This window comes from Grammomys surdaster, unplaced genomic scaffold (assembly GCF_004785775.1).
Source record: "Grammomys surdaster isolate TR1022 unplaced genomic scaffold, NIH_TR_1.0 197, whole genome shotgun sequence".
NCBI classification, from domain to species: domain Eukaryota; kingdom Metazoa; phylum Chordata; class Mammalia; order Rodentia; family Muridae; genus Grammomys; species Grammomys surdaster.
Window position 1 is genome coordinate 2,758,802 of NW_021604642.1, and position 25,450 is coordinate 2,784,251.

At 37.3% G+C, this 25,450-nt stretch overlaps 1 protein-coding gene across 1 annotated transcript in view; it reads left to right on the forward strand.

Moving 5' to 3' along the window:
- The window catches only part of Ophn1 (oligophrenin 1), a 309,606-nt gene that overhangs the window by 263,274 nt on the left and 20,882 nt on the right, over positions 1 to 25,450 (forward strand). The window contains exon 19 of the mRNA XM_028770048.1: positions 6,918 to 7,077. Coding sequence (XP_028625881.1) covers positions 6,918 to 7,077 — 160 coding nt within the window. The remainder of the gene's footprint in view (positions 1 to 6,917; positions 7,078 to 25,450) is intronic.

The following is a 25,450-nucleotide window of genomic DNA, read 5'->3' on the forward strand; positions in this document are numbered from 1 at the left end:
TTATTTGTAAGTACTTCAACTTCAATTTTATTTTAAATGATGAGAACTCTTCTAGGCACATGTATAATAAAATTATAGAGGCTGAAAGGAAATTATGATATTCTGTGTTCAAATTTCTAGTGCTTACAAGTATGTTGTTTCTTTCGTTAGTTACTTGAGGGTCCAATATGAATGTATACATAGCAATCTGATGAAATGATTTTCCAGCATCTAAATTCTAGCAGACTTTGGCTGGATAGTACATATATGAGGCTTTGTTAACTGTATGGACAGCCTGTGTCCCATCTACACAGTTCTATAATTATAGCTTTGAAGTATCCAAAGATACTATTTAAGAGAATAGAAAAGCTGTGTTCAAGTAAAACTTTATTTATGATAAACACATGGTAGTGAGATTTGGTTTTACTGCTTGATCTATAGTATTGTTTCTCAAATTTTATTGTATATTAGAATCACCTGTAATGTTATAAGCACACAGAGGCCCAGGATCTTGATGTAGTGAGCAATATATATATGTATCTATCTCTATCTCTATCTCTATCTCTATCTCTATCTCTATCTCTATCTCTATCTCTATCTCTATCTCTATCTCTATCTCTATCTATCTACATCTACATCTATATCTATCTATCTATATATATATCACATAATACATACATACATACATACATGCATACATATATAATTGTATAGTCAATATATAGGTTTTTTTCCATACAACTTTCCTTTTTCTTGTGATTTGTTAAAGAGTTATTCATTTTGTAAAGTTTCTTATAGTTGAGAGTTGAGTATAGAGGCTAGCTTTGCTCTGATTCCAGTTGCCTCCCCCCTTATATGCTGTGAGTTTAGAATGAGGAGAATATACATAATTGATGATTTAGGAGACACGAAATGTGTGGCTCTCTCTTTCCCATTGTTTTTGAGAGCAGGATTTTTTAGATTCGTTTCCTGGCAGACTAAAATACACTTTCGATCACCTAATAACTTTTTCACCTTACACAAGACAGAACAGATTCTTAGGGATGGGGAAAGATAGGCACAAAGCCACATAGTACATTAGTAATAGAACTAGGGATATGATTGGAAGTGGCCTCCTTATTTAAGAGTCAAAGTACATCGAGTTCTTCAAATCGCTGAACCCTAAAGCTGAATGATACCGACAAGTTCACATAAATAGCTTCCAGTTCTTCTGCCAGGTACCTTAGCAAACCAGAGATCTTACTCAACTGAATAGCCCTAGGATGATATTCAGAGTGCAAGTACGTTTTATTTGTCTTAGACTGTTCTTGGGGAAAAAAAAAGATTTAGCTCTCAAATTTTAAATTTTAAGTAACTCACATTAATTCCTTGATTTCAGAAAATGAAACAATTTGACCTTTGGACACACCAGGTCTTGTATGCTGGAGTTGAGTTAGTGGTTTGTCTGTTTGTTTCTTCCTTCTTTCCTTCCTCCTTTCTCTCTCTCTCTCTCTCTCTCTCTCTCTCTCTCTCTCTTTCTTTCTTATTTTATTATTTTATTTATTTAAATCCCAAATGTTCCCCCAGTCTTCCCCTAATCCCCTTTCCCTTCACCTCTGAGTGGGTGCCCCCACCAGATCCACCACCCTGGGGCATCAAGTCTCTACAGGATTAGGTACATCCTTTTGCACTGAGGCCAGACAAGGCATCCCTCTTGAAGTGGTACAAGTTGCTGACTTGCCACAGACCCCAGTGCTCTCTTGTTTGTTTTTCCTTCCTTTGAGAATTTCATGCAGTGTATTTAATCATATTCAGCCACCCAACTCTTCCTAGATCCACCTCTCCTTCCCTACACACTTAAATTTGTGACTTTTTAAACCTCAAGGCCTATTTGTGCTGCTCCAATATTTGTGGATGTGTAAACTTTCACTGAAGTATGGTCAACTTACTCCTAGAAAAATCTGATCCTTCAACTCCTAGCAACTGACAGTTGCCAACAGCTCCTCATTGAGGAGTGAGGTTTTATGCCAAAGTCACTTATCCATTTTGGGATTTGGTATATCCTGGGCTTGAACATGTCTTATGCTTGATGTCACAACCATTGTGAATTCATATTTGTAGTTGCCCTGTCATGTAAGGAGGACACTTTCTCCTTGAACTTACCCATCACCTCTGGCTCTTACACTCTTTCCATTCACTCTTTTGTAGTGATTAGAGTTGATGAAGGTCATTTTATAAAGCAAGAACTATCATTGAATGTTACCATGGTGATTTAGACAATTTGTGCTTGTTTAAAGGGAACAGCCACTACTTTTAGGCCAATATATCTCATTTACATCACCTCTTGGCTCCCCAAGTCATTTCAACTTATTTCTTCAAATCTATTGAAGAGAGTTACTGTCTTCTACAATGCAGGGTATCACCACCTCCTTCAAATACTCATTCTTCTCTTTTGAAATTTTTATTAATTAATTTAATTCTTTGACATTTCATACATGTTAGTAATACATTCTGATTATGCTATCCATGCCTTCTTTTGCCATCCTTCTTATGCCTGTCATCTTCCCACCCCTTCCACATCCTGGTCTCTTTCCCAGATTAATGACTTTTGGGGTTGTTTTATGGACCAAGTGCTTAACTAGGGCCATATGTGTAATCATTGGACTGGGACTATCCACTGAAGCTTGTGGGGTCACTAGTGAGTGCCTAACTAATGATATGACTATCCTCTCCCTAATTATATCAGTAGCAAATAGTTCATCAGTAATAGATCGGGCCCTGGGGGACTTCCCTCTCACTTTTGTCTGACAAAGACAAGGTCATTTTTGAGCAGACTCCTAGCAGACATCCCCAGTTATTATGAGTTTGTGGTTGCAATAGCTGTTTCTTGCCCAGAAGATAGCATTTCACAATCCCCCTTTCCTGTCTTCTGTCTTACATTCTTTCCACTCCCTCTTCCTCAATAGTCTTTGAGCCTTAGAGGGGATGGTATTGATATTTTGTTTTGGGATCAGCCCTTAACTGTCACTAATTTGCAGCAGTTCTTGTGGTCATAGGTTTCTGCATTCACCCCTATTCCCTAGAAAGAGAGAGAGGGGCTTCTCATTAATTAAGGCCGAGAGTAGTATTTGTCTATGGATTATAAACATATTTAGAAGGCAGTCTTATGCTATGTCAGTTTAGTTAAATATTAATTCTGATGCTGAAGTTGTAGCCATTTCTTCTAGTCCTTGCAAATAAAGCAAAACATGATGCAGTGAGATTAGTGAAATACAAAATATACACATCTTAAGGAACCTCTGTATTTTGCGCTTTTGCACATAAATTGTACCTCCCAGTGTATCTATCATCATTCTTCAAGCCACTTTTTTCATTTATCATTTTGAACATCATTCATTACTTCTGCATATAAAATCTCGATACATTTTGCAGGCTGACTCTAAACTTTTGTGCTCAAATGATTCCCTTACCCTAACCTCCCCAGTAGCTAGGACTACAGACCTAGTGCACTCTTCTTTCTTTTTGGCTGATAGGTAGTAGTTAATATAGAAACTCACAACTGGTCAAAATGCAGAGAATACATGCCAATGGAGTGTCCACTCACATCTTTATTGCCGCCTCCTCAAGATGCAGGGACTGTAGCAGAAAGATGATAAGCGTTGGAGAAGAACAGAGCAAGAGAGTGATAAAATGTGGCAGAGCTTCTGTACTTAGGAACTCACAGCAGCTATGACTCCCTGCACATGATCAAACCAGCCAACACTCTAGCATGGAGGGACATGGATGGACAAGGGGTTCATTAGTGATCCCCCTACCTTGGTGCTATGGGAAGCTCATGGCTTCTAGGGGAGGGAAAAATGGTTTTCTTTAAGATTTTGGCTCCCAGTAGGACTACCCACTCCAGTAGATGGCCCCACACCCTAGGAGTAGATGAACAACACAAATTGGAGTCAAATAGGTTATTAAATTTAAAAACAAAAAAGGGACAGGAATTTGTATTGGTGCAGAGAATTTAGAGCAGTCAGTGGAGTGTAATTTTAATCAAAATATACTGTATGGAAATTATTTGAAATTAATTTTTTATTGAATATTTTATTTACAGTTCAGATGTTATCCCCTTCTTAAAGAATACAAATATTTTAACTAAAATGAAAGAAAAAAATGTGTGCATTAAAAATGGTTACACATGGAAAAATGTATAGGGCTTTGGTGTAGCTCAATGATAGAGAGCTTGCCTAATGTGGATGAGGCTCTAGTGTCCATCTCTTGTGGTACAAACAGTGTATAGTTAGAGGAGAGGTGACACTTGCAAAGAAATCACCCCGGATTTCATTAGAAGGCCACGTAAGGCAAATATCCTAAATGGGAAAGCAGGAAGCTCCTTCAGAGCAGTAGATGTAAGCTCAGCTTCAAATCCTCCCTTAGAAGCTTCTGGTTTCCAAGTGGAACCACAGAAGCAGGCAGTAAGATGCAGTGGAAACGTGATTACACTTGAATACCAACAAATACAGGTTCGAATCAAACCTGCCTTTCCAAATCCGAACCCTAGGTGCTTAATCCCGGAGCCTCAGAATAAAAATATGCTTCTTTTTGCAGTTATGAACATTCAGTGAACTGCTCTGGTATTGAAGAAATCTCATGTCCAGGTTCTTGCCTAGTAGGTAGTGGTTTAACTCTTGGAGATCACTTGGTGTCAGCATGAGGATTCTTTTCTATTTTAATAACTGAACAAATTCTGTCACTAAAGAATAAAGGTTAATTGCAGAGGCATTTAAACTGTTGAAAAGGACTGATCAGCAGCCAGAAATATCAAAGGCCTGAGTGCTGGCAGCTCATTACCATCTGAATGGCACCCAGCCTTTGTTAAGGGCTTAAGAGACTTTATTATAAAGATTGGTCTAAGAATTCTATCCCCCTTAATTACCCACTTAGTGTCAAGAACTTGCCTGTCACTGGGTCAGTCTCTCAGGGCCTTTGGCATGAGTGGGTTTGGGTTATTTGTAGTTTGAATGGGCAGCTAGCCCGCCCCTTATTCTAACCTCTACACCCGCACAGCCATACTGGCCAAAGGACTGCATGCCTTTCACTTGCCTGCCTCTAGTAGTTTAAAAGAGCTTTAGTGGAGTTCAGTTCCTATAAAAATAATGAATTAGTAACTGTTGTGTGCCAGGAACACAGTTGGAAGTTGTTTACCACCTAGTAGAAGAAGCAGCTAATTAAACTGAAAGCTGCAATGTAGTCTTCTTGCCAGTAGCATCAGTTAAGTTGAGGACAGTACCCAGTGCTCAGCCCTGAACTCACATACACACGAGCAACACAACATGGACTCAGCAGGTTGTGTTGATAAATTTATATGTTTATGTGTAACAAGAAAAATCAAAGAGAAAAGGACATGAATTGAAGAGGGGGTAAGCAGGGTATGGGAAGAAAGGGAAGAGGGAAATGGTGTGATTATGTTTTATTCTTTGACTATTTGCATCTATTATATTGCTAGTTCCTCAACCTAGAATTGACCTTAATACTTGCACGTAATTAAAATGGTATAAAAGCAAAAAGGAGGAGGGGGGATGGGATAGGGGTTTCTAGGGAGGGGAGATGGGGAAAGGGGATGACATCTGAAATGTAAATAAATAAAATATCCAATAAAAAAGAGAGAAAAGAAATGGAAAATTGAAAAGAGGTTTTTAAGAAAGCAGGAGAAAGGGGGAACTAAGAATCCTTTGTTTTCTTCCCACCCAGAAGAAAGGCTGTCTTCCAGGATTGCCACCTTTTCCTTCTGAAAAAATGTTTCTTCGTATTCAGGAAACAAAGCCATAGAGGCATTTTAAAAGCATGAGGACTGTGAGCTGTGGCCACCTGTAAGGGGATAGATGATCTGTCTCCTTAAATAAATCTTCAAGAACAATTAGACGTTCTTTAGCTATGGAATAGGGAACATTCAAGAGAAAGAGATAACCATGATATAGCCAGAAAATCCTAATCGAAGAAGTCTGGTGGAACCCTTGTCAAAGGCTAGCAATGCTGGTTCTTAGAAAGACCAGAGCACTGGGGAGTAGCATGCTGGAGAAATTTTCCCACTATTTATTTTCTACTACTGTAAAGAAGATACAATTTATACAGGTTGGAAAACTGAAGGTCAGAGAGGTGGGAGTTAATACTCTCTGTTGTGTACCTTGTGAGTGGCACTGTTGAGATCCAAACTGAAGTTAACTGTAGAATCTGGGATATACATAGTTATTAGAAATAGGAAGCAAATCACAGAAGGCTTTAACTATTCTCTTGAAAGAGCTTTTGCCTTCTACTATAAATGATCATGAGCCAGTGATGAGACTTTAAGCAGAGTGAGGAGATCTATCAATCAGATTGCAGGACCTACTTCCTCCCTTGCTCAGCAATTGTGGTTCCAGGAAGATAGTTTTCCATCTTCTTTTGTTTTATAAGATGAAGAAGACAATCAAGTAATGATCAACCATAGGGTCTTTTTTGGCTCTTTGAGGTTTCTGTTTCTTAAATTGTGGGACTAGAATGACCAGATTCCCCAGTAGAATGACTAGCAGGTCCTTTATCCACAGATGCTCTTTAAGGAAGAAAAATGGAGTGCTAGGAGAGCCCTCTAGCTCTGGGTACATTTAATCTCCTTTGCTGTTCATTAGACCTGCTGTTCCCCTTGCCTTGCATGCACCCAGGCTTTTCTCCTCCCTCCCCACACCCTTTACTACCTCCGCATCTATCTCCAAATTCCTCGCAGTTGTTAGCCCAGTTTCTAATCTCTCACTTTGGCTCCTACCCATATACAATGTGTTGTTTGCTAATTACTCCCATTTTCTTATCATTTCCATATATACTGTAGGCCTCTCCTTTCCTACCTTTGGGTGTCTCTTATCTCCATTATCACCTAGCATAGTCCCAGTTACTAGAAAAAATGAATTGTTTTCATCATTTTCTTTTTCTTCTTGCAGTGTGTGTGAGCACAGCAAAGAGAATCTTATGACACCTTCCAATATGGGGGTAATCTTTGGGCCCACCCTGATGAGAGCTCAAGAGGACACTGTGGCTGCTATGATGAACATCAAATTCCAGAACATTGTGGTAGAAATCCTGATTGAACACTTTGGCAAGGTAATCATTCCCTGTCCTTACTATCTCTTCTGTCCCGTTTAGCTGTGTTTTTCCATCTGCATGCTTCTATCCCTCCTTTTCTCTTTTCCTTCTTTCTGTTCTTTAGATTTTTAAAGGAAAATATGCTATAAGGCTTGGCTATTCTAGCACTCAGCGTGTCATGTAGAACAGCCTAATGTTAGTCATCCTTCCGAATTAGCCTGCAGACTCTTGGGATCACGGACACAGTGTTGTGCATCTTATTATTTGTTTTAATTTGACAGTGAAAAGAAATCCCACTGTAACACACTGACATGTTTTTTTGAAGATCTATAGATTAAAACTAGGGCTTTGTATATGCTAAGCAAATACTCCATCATTGACCTATCCTCTAGCCCCCTTTTCACTTTTTATTTTGAGACAGAGTCTTACCAAGACATCCAGATCACCCTTGCACTTACTCTGTAGCCCAGGCAGGCCTTGAAGTTATGATTTTTCTGCCTCAGCCTCCCAAGTACGTGATATTATAAGCCTGTACCACTAAACTTGGCCACAGTGATGTTTAACATTAAATCGAACACCTAGCATTTCATCTATTAATAGATTCCTTATTTAATAAGAACCCTATTTGGATTGTGGAAGCTGATAAAGTCTGAGCCAATCCACAGTTGAAGTCCAAGTTTGGTCACTTGTAAGCTATATAGGTATGATACAAGCTCAGGTGCTGAGATGCTGCACATAAATAGAGCATACAGCAATATAAGAGATGTTTATTTCTTGGTTGTAACATAATCCAGCTAAGGTGACTTGATATAATCGAGCTTCCTTGTTTTCTCTTTCTTAGTGCTCTGAGAAGGCTAATATCCTGCTTTTCCACAGTGGTCATTCATCATCTACATCCTAGCTATCGAAAAGAATGAAAAACAGAGAGAGTTCATAACACTTACCTTTCAGGTTATGATCTGGGAGTTAGACATAATTTTTATTACATTTCATTGTCTAAAATTCAGTCTCACAATCATATTCACTGATAAGAAAGGCAAGAAGGTAGTTTGTCTGTCTTTCTTTCCTTCTTCCTTCCTTTCTTCCTTTCTCTCTTTTTCTTCCTTCTTTCTTTCTTTTCTTCCTTCTTTTTTCTTTTCCCCTTCCTTCCTTCCTTCCTTCCTTCCTTCCTTCCTTCCTTCCTTCCTTCCTTCCTTCTTTCCTTCCTTCCTTTTACACATCCATTCATTTGTTGTCATCATCATTGTCATCCTCATTGTTGTTGTTTTAAGCCATGATCTTGCTATGTAGTCCAAAATGGCCTTGAAGGTGTAGTTCATCTGCTCAGCCTCCCAAGTGCTGGGATGGAAGGCATATGACACTCTGCTGTTTCAGGGGGGTAAAGTAAACACTTTATCAACAGCACATTCCCAGCTAAGATTTAAAAAGGAAATAACTAGTGTTCTCGGACATTGTCTGTTTTACCTTAACAACTTTTCGTAGCCTTTCTGATACTTATCATTTGAAGTTCAAAGAGGATTATAGCCACCTATGTGATAGTCCCACATCCAATGTTATTCCTTTAGGAATTATCTAGTGGTTAATTAATCCATCAGTCTATCTATCCATCCATCCATCTATCTATACACCCTTTTGGTCTTGTTTAGGCATAGGAAATAGGAAGGTATAGAGGAAGACAGGTTCAAAAAAAAAAAACAAAGGAAGCAGTAGGACTTAGAATCTACTGGGAAGACTGGCTTTTCTGACTATTACAAAAAATAGATTTTCAGCAGGGTATTGACATAATTTTACTTATTTTTCTTAGGACTATTTTGGATGATGTGGGAAAAATAGCTATAGTGGACAGACACATAAGTAGGGAACTAATTAGAAGCTACTTTAGTTTATTCTTTAAATTGTATTATTTATTTATTTGTGTATTTAGTTGTACGCTGTATCTTGTTCATGACTTTCCCCTCCTCCAACTTTCTCCATATCTTCCCCACATCTAAACCAACCCAATTTCAGTTTCTTTTTCTTTCTTCTCTCTTTCCAAACAAGCACAAAAAACCAAAAATGCATTCAAATCAAACAAGAGACCAGTGAGACGAAAAACTGGTAAACCAAAAGAAAAATTTTAAAATGCCTACAAAAACTGTACTTCTCTTTGTGTTGGCTACCTGGCCTGCCCTGGAGTGTTGCTCATATACCCAATGACACTCCATTGGAGAAAGCTAATTTTTCCTTTCCCAGAAGGTATCAGTTACAAATAGTTTCTTGGTTATGGATGGGGCTTTCTGTCCACTCCCCACTCTCAGTGCTCCAAAGTCTCTTACTCTCTGCACTGTCCACTTGTGTGTCTCTGTGTTAACTCCCACTTATTGCTTTTCTAATGTAGGCTGAATGAGGCAATAATCTGTGGGTTTAGTGATATCTCACCAGGGTCATTTTATTGATACATTCCTTTAGCACAGAAAAATGCTAGTATGTTTTCCATAAACTGACTTATTTATGTAGTCTCAGGTATTTGGCTTTTAATAGGGGTATCATCTCATGGAGTGAACCTTATATCCACTCAAAAAGTGGCTTGTTATTTCCACTCAAAAGAAATGAAAAATTTGAAGAGAAGCCTAACAATGCATTTATTGGAGTTACATGCTAAAACTACAGAATGCTGACAAGAGAATTCACAGAAAATATAGGTATACTAAGAAGCACAGTGTATTCAGTGAGTATAATACTCAACATAGTAATGATATCATTTCTTTCCAATGTGATCTGTGTGTTTAAAACAATGACAAGTTCAACTGAATATTTTGTAGGTAATGACAGGCTTATACTAAGAGGAATATAAAGGAGACTATAAAAGCTAACACAATTTTGAAAAGGAACAAACAGAGATTCATTACTGATATTAATGGTTATGATATTCAAAACCTAAGATAGTATACATTGAACAGATGAACAGACACTGACCAGTGGAACCAAATAAAGAATGTGTGAATAGTCCTATAATGTTTGGATAAATTATTTTTCACAAACGTAAAAAAAATGACTGGGGATGTAGGTCAGTGGGAGAGCACTTGTCTTACATAAATCAGGCCCCAAGTTAAATCTACAAGTACTGCAAAGATTTTTAGAAAGATATTCTGTGGGAAATCAAATATACATTGGTAATGAAAGTGAACTTCAATTTTCATAGCATGTGCAAAGGTCAACTCAAAATTGATTGAGTAAAAAGAAGCGAAATAAGTAGCAAAAAATTGGAATATTCAGTTGCAGATGAAGTTTTGATAAACTACATAGGAGAAAGTATTTAGGCCCTTGGACTTTTTGAAGAGGTTTTCAGTGTGATGCCCAAAGTACAACCCAGAAAGGAAAAAAAGAAATCAGTTGATTGGATTTTTATCAATGTTGCTAACAAGTTGCAAAGGATCCAGATCTAGAATAAAGGACTCTCAAAGCCAACCACAAAGAATCAAACATTCTAATTATTTGATTAGGTAAAAGTCATGAACTGTATGTACAGATGGCAAGGAAGAGATTAAAAATTGTTCAGGATAACTAGCCATTAGGGAAATACAAATAAGACCCAAATGAGATATTATTATATACTCAACAGAACAGCTAGGTAAAAACTAATGAGAATTCAAAATGGCAATGAGGGTATACAAAAACTCAAATATGTCATACATTTCAAATGGGACTATAATATAGGACAGCCTTTCTGAGAAATGGATGCACAATTTCTTAGTTAAAACAAAACGAACCAAGAACAGATTCTCTGTGGAACCCATATTTTACTTTCCTGAACATTTGTCAGGAGAAACGAAAGCTGTTTACATGAATCCTCTGCAGGGATTTTAATTTATCCATCACATTCCAACTATATATATCAGGCATTATTGGAGACACTTTCCACCTAAGTTCACATTAGGAGAAGTGAAGGTGTAGTCAACTCACTTGTGCAGGGTCACAAAATGAGCAAGTTTGGGAACTCAGATTTAACATGAATTCAAATGTACACTAGGCTACTTCAGCATCTTTGCTGAGTTCTTGAAAATGAGTACTTGCATTAGGTAGTGGGGATAGTCATTAGAGATTAAAAATCCAAGGCTATAGTTGAGAATAGACTTGCCAAAAGATCATCCACATAGTGAAGATTTATGTTAGAACATATTTGTGGTAGTTTGAAGGATGGATGTCCCCCATAGGTTCAGAAATTTGAACATTTGGTCCCCAGTTGATGGCACCATTTGGGGAAAGTTCTTGAAGTTTTAAGAGGTGGAGTCTTGCTGAAGGAAGGTCAGTTTTGAAAGTTAAAAGCTTCGTCCCACTCACCTTTTTTGTAATTTGCTCTGCTCATTTCTTGCTAGTAGATAGGAATATGATCTTGCTGCTTCCTGATCCTGCTACCATTCCTGGTGCCATATGTCCTTACCATTGTGGACTCTTCTTCTGGGACCATAGGCCTGAATAATCTCTTTCTTCTTCAAGTTACCTTGGTCATGGCATTTTATCTCAGCAACAAAAGTCACCAATACAGTATCCAAATTTTGAAGTCTGAGTTGAGCTCCAGGCAGAAGGGAGCCATGGAAGTACTTTAGTATGTCCTGACGTACTACACTTCAGATGTTCTTATTCATTTGTGAGTGGGTAGAAGAATGATGATGACATGTTTATTATGTTATCACTCAAACCCCCCTAATTTCTGTAAAATTTATCTTAATAAATTTTAAAGAGAAAAGGCCAACTTTAGTTTTATCAAAAAGATCTGCTCTTCAGTGAATGAACTTAATCCCAATGGGGTTTATAAAAATGTATTTTGCTATGTGTTTGGTCAAGATCCCAAACTGCATATTGTAGCATCATGTGAGGAATAACTATAAGTATTGGCTATCTATTGTCCATAGACTCCAATAGGAGGTCATTTCTGCTTACCGGTAATCAGTAGCAGAGTGAAGTTGTCACATCTTACTAGCTTGTAAATATGTATTAAGTTACTGTGGTTCTGACCTTTCTATGATACTAAAGATGCATACTGATTATGTTTTCAAAAAGCAACATGATAACCAAGAGTCTTTTCTGATTTATAAATTTACTTCATAGTAGACATCCTATGTGGATATAGAAAATGAAGTTCCAGTTTATTATACACGTATCAAATTGCCCTGTTTGAAAAAGAGAAAATTATATATGAGGTTGTTGCAGAAATTATGGACCGCGTGCAGGTGTAACTACATAGAATAGTTGTGGGGATTAAAAGAGCTAATATATGTGAGAGCTGAGGCTGCACTACAAGTACTGAGGATTATATGTTCCTGCCAAGTTGTTCAGCTAATGGGATATTATTTTTCAGTTGACATATATTATAATTTCAGTAATATTTTTCCACTTATGCTTGCCCTTTCATAGAAAGGGACTTAAACACAATGGGCTTAAGTTTCTCTCTCAGCTTCTCTTTTAAGGGTATCCGTGGAGATAGTCTGTAAATAAAACTTAAATATACTGGGTAGGCTAGGCTGATGTTTAAAGAATCCCATTCCTAGATCTGTCTTAATGTTGTTTTTTTTTTTTTAATAATTTGAATCATCTCTAAAGTAGGAGACCAGCTAAGTAATGAGGGAAAGGAAGTTGTCCCTGGCACTAATCCCCTAGAACAGCACTATCAATTATTCTCAAGTTCTCACTCTCTCTAGCTCATGGAGTAGTGTGTGTGTATCAGGGTGCCGGGACCTGCTATACCCATGTAATTTGGATTGACAGAGGAAAGTCGAATTTTGGTTTCTGAACATTGTGTTTAGGGGAGCTGCTGGAAATTACAGGGAAAGAGAGAGGTCAGCTGTGAAGGCAGTTCTTAGTGATTTAGTTCTGAGGACAGAATGTTATTTCACTTAAGGAGACAGAATATGGGATGGATCCATTTGAATATCGGAATTAGAAAGTGACTTTAAAGATCTTCTGGCCCCAGGCACTTGATTTTATATAAAGCTCTTTATAAAGTGCATTGCCCCAACTTCATTCTTACTTCTAGTTTTTGGCACCTCATAGCCACTTCTACATACAGTTCTCGGGTCGTTTATAAAAGAGCTCAGGTGCCAGCCTTGAATCCTTGCCTATCTATTATCTTGAATATACTTTGACAATGCATTTTGTCAGCCGCATAGCCAGCCGTTAGCACATTCCTCCTTTATTGCTCCTGATCCCCACAGTGTTAATGCTAGAAATCAGTTGGTCAGCTTCCTCAGACTTAGATTTTTGTGCAGTGACCCTGGAATCGGGCTGAGTGCAGTGAGGTGCACTGTACTCTTAGCTCATCTAGTTCTCATTCTGACTCTGAAATGACACATATTATTGATTTTTCTAGATTCAGAGAAACTGAGTGTGTTAAGTGGCAAAAAACTCAGACAAATTCTGTTCTGTCAGGTTAAGGCTGCATCCCAATGTCTTTGCATCACCAGCACTGATTTAGGTATTGTTATTGCTGTTATGTTCTCTCTCCACTGCTAATCTGTGTATTACTTTCATTTTCTTTACATATATTTTAGTCCTGGGGATGTAACACAGGGTACCACACATTATGAGTGTTGTACCACTCAGCTCTAGATCTAGTCCAATAGTTCCCTTTTAGTGAGTGGGTAATTGCTTTTCAGTTGTACACAATGTTGTTTACTGGTGTTAGTATTGTTTTCTGGGAACGACATTATTTTCAAGATAATTAGGAAATCCAGTACTAATATGTGTCAGAGTGGGTTTTACCGCCTCTAAAGATGAGTGTCGTTAGAAGCCATAGTTAAAGGAACAGGAACACTGAATGATGCAGCTCTTGTTGCAGATGATTGAGGACAATTCTTCTTGTAAACTGGCCAGAGAAAGCAGGATTGTTTTCAGTACAAAGTTTGTGCAAACTCAAATGCTGCCTATGTTCCCAAATGTCCAAATAGGAACTTATCCAGGAAAAAAATTGCATCGATGTTGTAGCAACATGATGTATTTGAGGAGGCAAACAAGAGTCCCTTTTGAAAAACAACTTTGATTTATGTATTTTTCTAACACCCAATCTAGCAGCCCTGAGGACACAGACCACAGTGCTGCTCTGTTCCTTCTTTCTGAAAATTGGCTTCTGTGAATTCAAGTCTGCCACCAGAGGGCAGCAAGAGAACAGTAAAATGTGTTTCTCAGCCTCTCCTTTTTGGAGTAATAAAACACACACACACACACACACACACACACACACACTGTACATATATAGATTAATTTTAAGTGTAACTGATAAATACAAATTATATATTTTACTATAAAACTTTTTATACTTTAAAATGTACCTATCATCATCTTTATAACTATTTCTAGTACATGGTGTGATGGTGTGTGTGTGTGTGTGTGTGTATGTGTGTGTGTGAGAGAGAGAGAGAGAGAGAGAGAGAGAGAGAGAGAGAGAGAGAGAGAATGTGTGTGACATAGGTATATAGAGTAGGTGAGAGAATCTAATTAATCCAGATCTGTGCTTCATTGTGTTTAATTTCTGAAATGATAAGGTTAAGCTAAAAGTTATTAAAAATAACATTTTTATTAGCTTGTACATGTTAGGACATTTTCAGAATCTAATATGTAGTTAGCTGAGAATTTGGCAAACATTTCCAAATGAATCTTCAGAAAAAATATCTTTAAGTATGAATATTAAGATCAAAGTATAACCTGAAGAAAAGTATCTTTGAACAGAGAATTATTAAGATTGAGAAATTTCAGATGTGTTCATTAGTCATAGTGAATCTTTAAAAACAGTTTTGAGATTTCAACCCCGGTGGAGCTGAGATCTTCACACATTCTCTAGAAGTCTGGTTCTCTTAGGCTTTGAAGCAAGGTTAGGACTTGTTTCAGGTGAATAAGCATGTCCAAACCTGAGACGACATGGCGTGTGAAGCACAGGGTGCATTTGGGAGTGATATTTGCCCCCAGTGTTCAGTGACTTGAAATGCTCATTATGACTCACTCTGTCAATTCTGGTCATCCTGATAGTTCTCTTGAGTTTCAGCAAAAGATGACAGTTCACTCTCCTCCCCATTTCTTTTTTCCAGCTGGCACTATATTCAGTGAAGCAGTAAACACAGTAGATAGCATTTAATTAGGACTTACTATATGCTAAATCTTTTGACTTTAATATCCTATAGAGTAATTCAACCAGCTCTGAGGTGTTCTCCCAGTTTATTGGTAATGAGACATAGAAATGCTAAGTTGTGGGAGATCAAATCAAATCTCTTTTGGTTCATATCTAGTTTGCATGTCCAGGTGGAAATGCATTATAAATAAAATAATCAGATTTTAAAGACAGTATTAACTTTTGTATTGTTGATGTTCAATATTCTGTACATGGAACTCAGGACCCTGCACTGTGAACTGCTAGGAAAGTATGAGCTACGTCCTTAGCCCTTGAAGATCTAAAAAGATTTGCAAAATCATATAGACCATTTTTCTCCCTCAGTAGGCAATGATTGTTTCATAGAATTTATCTCTGCCTCTACCATTGCTTTAGAGTGCTCTGAAGTCTCAGGTCAAAGTCTAGACGATATAGTAAGACTGGGGTCAGTAGGCTAGAGGGCCAGATGGTCGACTCTGGCAGCCAGACTTGGAACAGACTGACTTTCTGCAGTCAGGCAGTTGTGCCAATAGGAGTTTTGGAGGCTAGGGATCAGTAGAGAAGCACTGAGAGATTGTGTGGTTTATTTCTGTTCTCTGAGACTTTTGTGGCTGATGATTTGGGTCACTGCTACTTCTTTGGATTAAGGCAAAGAAACCAGGAAGTGCCCAGGTTACTTCTGTAGGGTTTTCAAATATATCTAGTAATAAGAATGTAATGCAAAGAATGGAAAAGTAATGTTAGAAGCAGACAGCACTGGAGTGTAGTCCTAATTGTATCCTTTGCTAGTTGGGTGGTCTTGAGCAAGTCAGTTTGTCTCCCAGAGCCTTTTTGCCTTCTTTTTAAAAGGAGACTAATGATTAGCCCTACCTCAGTACTTTGTATGTAGCACATTGACCATCTCCATGACCTCTCCCACCAGTATTTTATAGTATGGACAGGAAGCAAACTTGATCTTAGTGGTGACATTCTCCTATAATCGTTTTACTTTACTGTCTCTTAATTCATTGTAGTAAAACAAGCTTGTCTTAGAGGTTCTTAGACATTTGTTTACTTCTATTTCCTTGTGGTGAAGAAGCTCTTAACTTCCACAGCCTAAATCATCCTATGTTGGTCCAAAAGAAGCACTCCACTTGATATCTAACAATCCATTCTTAGTAGAAAACACATAATTTTCAATTCCAGTCAGAAACATTCTTAGCAGGATCTTACTGTTTTCCCTTGGTGTTCTCATTCCAAGGTAACCAACCAGGGAAATGGATAATCAGAGCATGGATTACAGAACTAGTAAATATAGTCAATGGAAGGGGGCAGCTGTTTTCTACAATAGATGCTGTACTTTAAGGGAAAGGGTACCATATTGGGTCTTAGAACTTGGGCTCTGATCACAACTCTACCTTCTAGTTTTGGAGCCCTGGGTAAGTCACATCTCCTTTTTGGATATTAGTTTTTCTATAAGTTCAATGTATGAATAAGACTAAATAGCGTTCTAAAATATTGTATCTAAAAAACATCTTAAAGTCTATGTGTTGCTGAGTCAAAAGACAGTCTTAATGACAGCCCTCTTTAAAAACTTGGCTCTTGTTTACAATAGACGTGACATTTTCAAAGTTCTGTACATACTCCAAGCAAACTTGGTGACATACTTGATGTTTAAAGTGGTTTGTGCCAAATGCTAAGAGCTTATTATTTTTGACCCCATTGCCACCTTTGTTTCTAATGTAGTTCAAAATACAGTTTCTGCTAATATAAACAGACCTCAGAAAGCTCAATCTAGTATCAGCCAGAGTATAAATGGAGAGCTGGTGGAAAGCTGGGATTCATCAGGGCCAAGTATTATGGCTTTGATTTATAGAAAGTCAAGGTAGGTTTTTGTTGTTGTTTTTCTTTTCTTTCATTTCCATCCATTTTATTTGTTCTGGTACAATCTGATATATGCAACCCTGAATCCCTATCTGGGGTCAAGCTCCATGTTGTTCAGATCTGTGAAGACTGGCAAGAGTTGAGTTTGATCTTTTGGTCTTGGACAATTGGAAAATGACCATCTTACATTAAAGTTCCTTTTCACACCTAAATACAGGACAGAAAAGATGTATCACCAATCATAGACAGGCCAATCATGAACCCTGATCTCAGTTAAGTTAATTCATTTTTGGCTGTGCCTCAAAACCCAAGTGTGCTCACCCAGATTTAGTCATCAGAACCTGTTAGAAAGAAGAAGAATGTCCTGGAATTAGACATCTGTCTCCTACCCCAGGCAACAGTTAATATCAGAGGGCAATAGAGTGTTGAATACTGATTTCTGTTAGACCAAGCCTTGAGCATTCAACTCAGTGGGTATTTCACTCAGTGCTAACCATGTGTCCACAAATGAGCACTAGTTTGGCCCCATATTCTATTCTGATCCCTCTCTGAGGTCAGTTTTCTATACTCACTCTCAGTGACCACAAGAACTTAAAGAGTTCTTACCTAGTTGCAGAGGGAAATCACTCAGACCTGTGGTTTCTTGAGTTTTGATGGGTGGGAAAACAAATTCTACCTAAACCTGATTCCATTCAAAGAATTGGTTGTTAAAACTTAAATCTTTCCTTTTTGTATAGTAGAAAGAGTGTTATCCTTGAAGTCAGACACTTCTGAGTTCATAACATGGCTTTGCTACTTATTATCAGGTGGCCTTGGAAAATAAATACATACTCTTTATTCCCAGCTAAGCCCTTGGCCTCAAATTCCCTCTCCAGCCTTTTTCTCTAAATTGGTCTAGTCTGTCTGTTATTTAAGAATGTCCACTTACTGTTTCAGTTCCATGAGACCCCAGAGTCCAGAGAAGGAAATCTGAGGACCAATGTCTTGTCAGATTTTACTGGTGATTATTTACCTCTCCATTTCCAACTGTTCTCTACTTATTTAATATTGTCAAAAGGGTGGATAGGTACGTGAATTCGGTGCTGACTTTAACACAGTAGTTCGCTAATCATGTGCTTCAAACAAGTTTTCTTTGGAGAAAAAAATTGGGAAGAGTCACTAAGTAAGGAAATATATGCAAAGTACTTAGATCTGTGTCTAACACAGAAACCTGGTATAAGAGTTTTCCATGAAAACCAACCCTGGTTTATCACTTGACCTTGGGAATAGTTTATATTATGAAAGCTGTACTATACTCACCTATCTGACTCAATATCTAGAACTACTGTTCTATCTTTCCCTGTTATTGCTGTCACCTTCTCTTTACAATGATAGAAGAAAGTGTAAGGAAGCATGGATCTGTATCTTTCATCATTGCCCTAGTAGAAAAGTCTCATATCCTGTGAGTTTTGGGGTTTGTTTCTTCTCCTTAAATGGTATACTGTCCTTTATCAGAACTGGCTTAAATTTAAGTCCTTTCATGGATAGTCAAAAAAACCAGTGGTAGGATTAAGCTCAGAAGGCTGGGGTTCTTTACTTCTTCTTCTCCAATTCCCCTTTCCTAATGAAAATGAAAATGGTTTCTTGTAAAACTTGGGCTGCCAACAGTTAATCAAGAGACTTGGTGCTCTTGATTACAGAAACCAATAAAGTGAGTTCTAAATAATAAAAGAGAAAGAGAGAGCTCTTGCATTCTTCCTCTTTCTTTACACCTCTCAAGAGAAACTATAGAATCTCCCTCCCAAAGTTTTCCTTCTCATGCTCATAAGTTAAGTCCATAAGTTGTAGTCCTCTTCTTAAGGTCCTCTTGATAGTCCTTCAACAAATAGTTATCACATAATGTATAACCATTGAAATTCCAGGCACTGGGAATACTTCTGTAAATAAAACAAAGCCTTTGAAAATGAGCCTTGTCTTCTGGAGATAAAGCAGTATTTATCAAATGATAGTAGACACTTTGGAAAAAAATAAAGCAAGATGAAGGTTAATGTTTATAAGATACTGAGAGAAGGCCTTTGACAGGGGAAAATTTAGACAGAGATCATAATGGGGTAAGCATCTGAGACATGGTAGCTATATTACAGGGAAGAACAGTTCTATGATATGAATACGGAAAACCAATTACATGGGCCCTGAGGCAGAGGTATGTTTGGCATGTTGAACAGTAGAGACACTATAGTGGCTGTGATAGAATGAGCAGTGTAACCATTTGCTTCATTTATTCTCTTAAAGGCAATAGAGTTATTCATAGGAGTTCATAAGAGTTAAAAACAGTAAAAAAAGATGTGGGCCAGGCAGTGAACGACTAATTACAGTACTCTAGCGGCTGAGGCAAGAGGATTGCTGTAAGTTCAAGACCATCCTGAGCTACATATAATGAATTCCAGGACAACCTGGGCTACAGAATAAAACCCTGTCTCCCAAAGTAACCAAAACACTGAAAAATATACACACAGTGAGCTCTTTGGAGGGCCTACAGAAGTGAAAGAGGTAAATCAGTTCTTCTTACCACAGGAACTGCCAAAATTTCCACATTAAAGTTTGGCTCTATGGTTTACATCTGCAGACCAGCTTTGGAAAGGATGTTGCAATCTGTGATGACTTTGGGGTTATGCAGGCCACATTTTAATTTCAGAGTGGTCACACAACAGGAATTATATGGCTCTTTTTGCTTTTCTAGACTTCGCTCATTTAAACAGACTACAGCTTTAAGCTTACCATGTACCTTCTCTGAGGCCTGCTTATGGGTAGAACACATCTCAGAAGGTTCCTGTTCAGTGTCTCAGTCACTGGCCCTGCTTTGTAAAGAAAAGCAGGCCTCAAGGACGTGCTGTTGTCAGTGAGATGGAGATGGTTTGTGTAATGAGGAGAGGGATAAAAGATCATTTGATGTGGTGGAGACTTTGAAGAGCCCCTGGATCCATATCCTTCCTCTGTTCTGTGTACCACAGAATCATTCAAGCCAAACTATTTCTTCTTCCCTTGATCTTTCCCCCTGAATGCATACATTTCATTTTGCTTCTGTCTTTACCCAAGTAAACATGGGTGTAAATTCTCTCTAGTGTTGGTAATAATTATAACAATTACCAAATATTGATAGTCTACAGTGTTAGAGTTTAAGCTCATAATCTCATTCAGTGGCCACAACTTTATGAGGTAGTTATTATATTTGTTTTGAAGCTGAAGCCTCATGTCTTACCTAGAGTTGCATAGCTAGTAAGTAGCAAAGCCTCAACACAACTGAGCCTGACTCGAACCAGATTCATGAGCCTCTGTGTGATACTCTCTCTTTCCTTTTCCAGTTGGGGAACGAACACATGATTAAAGAGTTTCTGTTATTTAATGTGCTACTGGGCCTGGCAGCCAAGATTCTTCTATTAATTGCAACAGCTGTTATTGAACTGCAGCTTCCTGTTTGGTGCCCCATTAGGCCCTAGTATTTACACATGGATGAGTGGAGAATCTCTGATGTCAGGAAAAGAATAAGACTGCCTGGGAATTCTTATCAACTATTACTTGGCATGTAGTGTGTTAAATATCATGATGAAAATGTACACTGGAGTCACTAGAAGTACATGGAGAAATGGTGGTGGGTTCTCCATCCTCAACACCACCTCCCCCTCCACCTCTTTCATCTATTTTCTCCTCTTATTCATTCTCATCTTCCTCTTCATTTTCAGTCCTTTTACTTTGGATAAATATGAGGCTATATGGTCCAGGGTGGCCTGAACACTTGATCCTCCTGCCTTAGCCTTTCAAATGCTGGGAGCACATTTGAACACCAGCATGCCTGACCATAGAAGTTTTTTTCCCAGCAGTCAATTCATGAAGAGAATCCTGAAAGTTAGAAGAGTAGAGTAATTGAGGTATCCGCAAACTCCCTATATTTAAAGTGTCCTATAAAGGGGCATTGTGAATTCAGTGGTTCAAGTAAGGCAGAAGTTCATTTTTAAAAATCTTATATAGAAAAGAAGAGGGAACAGTCCATGATAGGACATCTCACCATCCTCATTACATTACTTAAGTTCTAGTTAGTGTTCCATTTGTCTTTTTCCCCATCCAGATAGAAATGTAAAAGAGACAGAATAGAACATATCCAGCTTCTTTGTAAAAGCACAATTCAAAGGGTTGTTATGCACCATTTTTTCGCTCATATTCCACTGTTTAAGCCATATTTTCATGGCCTCACCTCACAACAAGAGATGCTAAGAAATGCAAGCATGGGTACTCAGCTAAAACACAATGCCCTCTATTAAGGATGAACAAGAGGGTAGATGTTAGGATGCAGAATGAGTAGCTTCTACCACAGGATGAATGAGGTCTGCCAGTCATAGAAGCCCTAGATACATACAAGAATGACAGAGAAGAAAGCTGAAGCCAATGAACGGAATAGCTAAGAACACAAACAGCTATCATAGTACAGCATAGTGGTAGTCTGGGGCGAATGGAGCAATACAGGAAAATGAAGACTATGAGCAGTGGGCAGATTTTAGAGTACCTCCTGCTAATTAAGGGTTTTTATTTGAACTTTGTCCTCAAAACAGTGAAAGGGTCACTGAGATATTTTAAACTGAGGAGCAGCACAGTTAAATTTGAGTTAAGAAAGATCACTCTACATATATCATATAAATATATGTGTATATATATATATTATACACACACACACATATATACATACACACACACACACACACACACACACACACACACACACACACACACACATATATATATATATATATATATATATATATATATATATATATATATATGACGAGATCTGGGAGTATAGGAAGTAAGAATGGGTGGAACTGCTGCCATGTTGAGTCTACACTCATGAGAGTGCAAAAGCACAATCTTGGACAATTTTGATATTTATTGGGAATCAGGGAAAGACATGAGACAAGGCTCAGAGTCAAACAGAAAGTGGAAAGGAATGGGAAAGACATTGCTAGGAAAGGATTAAATAATTGTTGCAAAACTGATGAATAGTCAAAGTGAGGATGAAAAATTAGACTTTGGATTTGGTAAATAGGATAGTGGTGATTATTGTAAATAATATTTGGGGCTGGAGAGATGGCTCAGGAGTAAAGAGAAACTACTGCTCTTCCAGAGGATCCAGGTTGAATTTCTACCTCTCACATAGAGGCTCAGAACCATCTGTAACTTCAGTCCTGGGGTTCCCACACCCTGTTTTGACCTTCAGGCATGACATACATGTAGTGCACATACAAACAGGAAGGAAAAACATTCAGATCTGTTATGAGTACTCAGCAGTAATTACATCTAACTGAGCAAGAGGGTTGCAGTGATGAGGCTGTCTTCAGGATTGTATTTTTTTTAGTGCTATCTCAAGTATTTGATGGATGGGTGGGTGGGTGAATGGATAGATGAATAGTTGGTTAAAAAATATTCACCAACACAATATATATTCTGTTTCTTCACTGTATTGAACCCTTTTCAAAGTATATTCAGAAACACAATCCAGAATAATTTTTTTTCTTGTATCCTACCCATACTGAGTAATTATTTGCCATTATTATTATTCCATTTTAATAGAGCAAAATTTTTAAAATTTAACTTTATTTTAGCAGTTTGGGCCAATAGTTCTTAGTTGTGGAGATTGTCCCGTGTATTACATGAATGAGATATTTAGCAGTACCCCGGCCTTTCTCGACTACATACCACTTCCCTTTCTGTATTGTGACAACAAAATATTTCATTGGCAATATTAAAGATGCCCTGGGAGACAAAATTGTCCTCAGTTGAGATGTTCTCATCTTAAAATACATAGGCTCTTCAGAGAGAGAGAGAAGAATGGAATTAATGCTAGAGAAGTACTTATACTTACCAGTTGACCTTTATAATTGTATTTGAAGATAGTTGTAATATCATTGGGCAGATTGGCATATTGAGGCCCAGAGTAGTTAAATAGCTTTACCTAAGATGATTAGGTAACAGATAAGACAATGAAGATTTGAACTCAGGCATGTTAGGTTCCTAAAGTTTATGTTCTTTGTTAAATGGCAGTAAAAATCAAGTAAATATTAATATATACACATATAAAAGTATATTTAAATTATGCTGCCATACTTATGCTGCCCTATTAGCTACTTTAAAATATTTACTAAATCCTTTCATGTTTTCCTGTGAATCTACATCACTTTTTAATAATTACCTAATATTCATCTCTAGACGAATCATAATTTACATAGCCATCTTTATGATACGTGATTTTTAAAATTTCATTTAAGGAATGCTGCATGGAAGTTATCAGCATATAATTATGTTGGTATTTTTGTTCAGTGAGAGTCCTAGAAGTGTTGATAATTAAAAGAAGACTTACAGTCACTGCTTCAATGAATTCAAATCCAGCTAAAACAAATCATGCTATTAACAGAGCTTATAAAGATGGCTTTTGTCCATCTATTTGCTAGTTCTGTGTAATATATTAGTCTAATTGAGAAACATTATGTATTAGTCTTTTAATATGCATTTTATGATTGCCAGTGAAGTTGTTACAATTTCATGTTTCTGAGCTATGTGTTTTCTTCTTTTTCTTATATCTTTTTAAATGTCTTTGTCTATTTTTCTGTTTTAGCAGCTTGCTTATTTCTTATTACTTTATATTAGCTCCTTAACTATTATGTGCATTGAATTTTCTCATAATTTACCTTAATATGTATTAATAATATTTTTTATTATTTTATTTTATTATTTTATTATTTTATTTAATTTTTAAATTTTGTATTAATAATATTTTTTATTCTAACTTAATTATTTTTCATAATAGCTACCATTTGTATTTTGGTTAGGAAAGCATAGTTTTAAGGCTTATACTAATGGTAAAATATGCAAATTTGCCTATTATATTTATTTGCTAAGCTTAGAATTCTCTCTCTCGTATGACACAAAATAACCTTGACAAGAATGTTATCTAAAAGTTAAAAGAAGAAACAGTAGTTACAAAAATAGTGGCAACATATTTGAAGATCTTAATACAGAGATAGTCTTACTAAGCAAATATTTATCAAACAAAATAGCACCTAAAGCTATTGGTGGATGTATAAATTATATACTACATTTTATATGGCTTTATAGGAGTATAGAATTATAACTTATGTAAGATAAAGCATACTTACTATGTGTACAACTTAGTCTTGACATATCTACACATTTCTGAAATCACCACCATCTTCAAGTGAATGGGACTGTCTTTTTCCTTACTTTCTTCTGCTTTCCTTGATGATGGTCCTTCCCTTTGTTTCCTACCTTGGAAAATTACTGATCACTTCCTGACAATACAGGTTAATTTTTATATTTTTTATAAGTGGAAACATGTAGCTTTCTGATGTTGTTCTTTTGCTATGGATTTTGTATTCATCAAAATTACTCAGATAATAATTCAGATCATTCCATAAGAGACCTCCCAAGAGATCCACTACAGCCAGTAAAACAGATCACCACCATGCATGACTCTCTGAAGACCCCATAGTCTGAAGGCCTCCGAGAAGGTCTGCTACAGCCAGGGTCACAGGCTTCCCAGGAGACCTGCAACAACCCAGGGACATAGGAGGGAGGCTCCAGACAAGAGACACCCAGACCAACTAACACTAGAGATAACCAGATGGCGAGAGGCAAGTACAAGACCATAAGCAACAGAAGTCAATATACTTTGGCATCATCAGAACCCAGTTCTCCCACCACAGCAAGCCATGGATACACCAACACACCTGAAAATAAGGATGTTGACCTAGACCTTAAATCCTATCTCATGAAGATAATAGAGTCCTTAAAGGAGAATATAAATAACTGTACTAAATTGCCTTTCTGGAAAAATATCTAATCATCTATATAGTTATTAGTCTATGTTTAGATGTTCTATTATGTTCCATTGATGTATTATCAGTCCTGCCTGATACCAGTGCCAATGGCATACTGTCTTGATTATCATAAGTTTATATGTTTAGTTTTTTTTTTAATTTTCCTATAAATCTTCAAACAAGCTTTCAAAATGCTTACTTCTATTGGGGTTGCATTTAATCTGAAGTATTTTGAAATTTTTGGGAGCTAGAAAACCTTTCTTCTCTCTGGTATTCTGGTGTTCTTATCTCCTTGCCTTTTCCACCTCTAAGAAAGGGTACTGCTGTTTTCCACTTGTTTGTCTTCATATGCTATGGAATGCAGAGTTCTCTGCCACTTGCAAGTTTGATAGTCATCACAAGGCTGGCCTTGTTTGTTTTTTCACCTCTCAGAAACCACTAGTTGTCATTGCTACATTCTCAGTGTCTCAGAAACCATTGGTGCTTGTGTTTCTTCTATGTGGTTTTCTTTTCTTTTCTTTTCTTTTCTTTTCTTTTCTTTTCTTTTCTT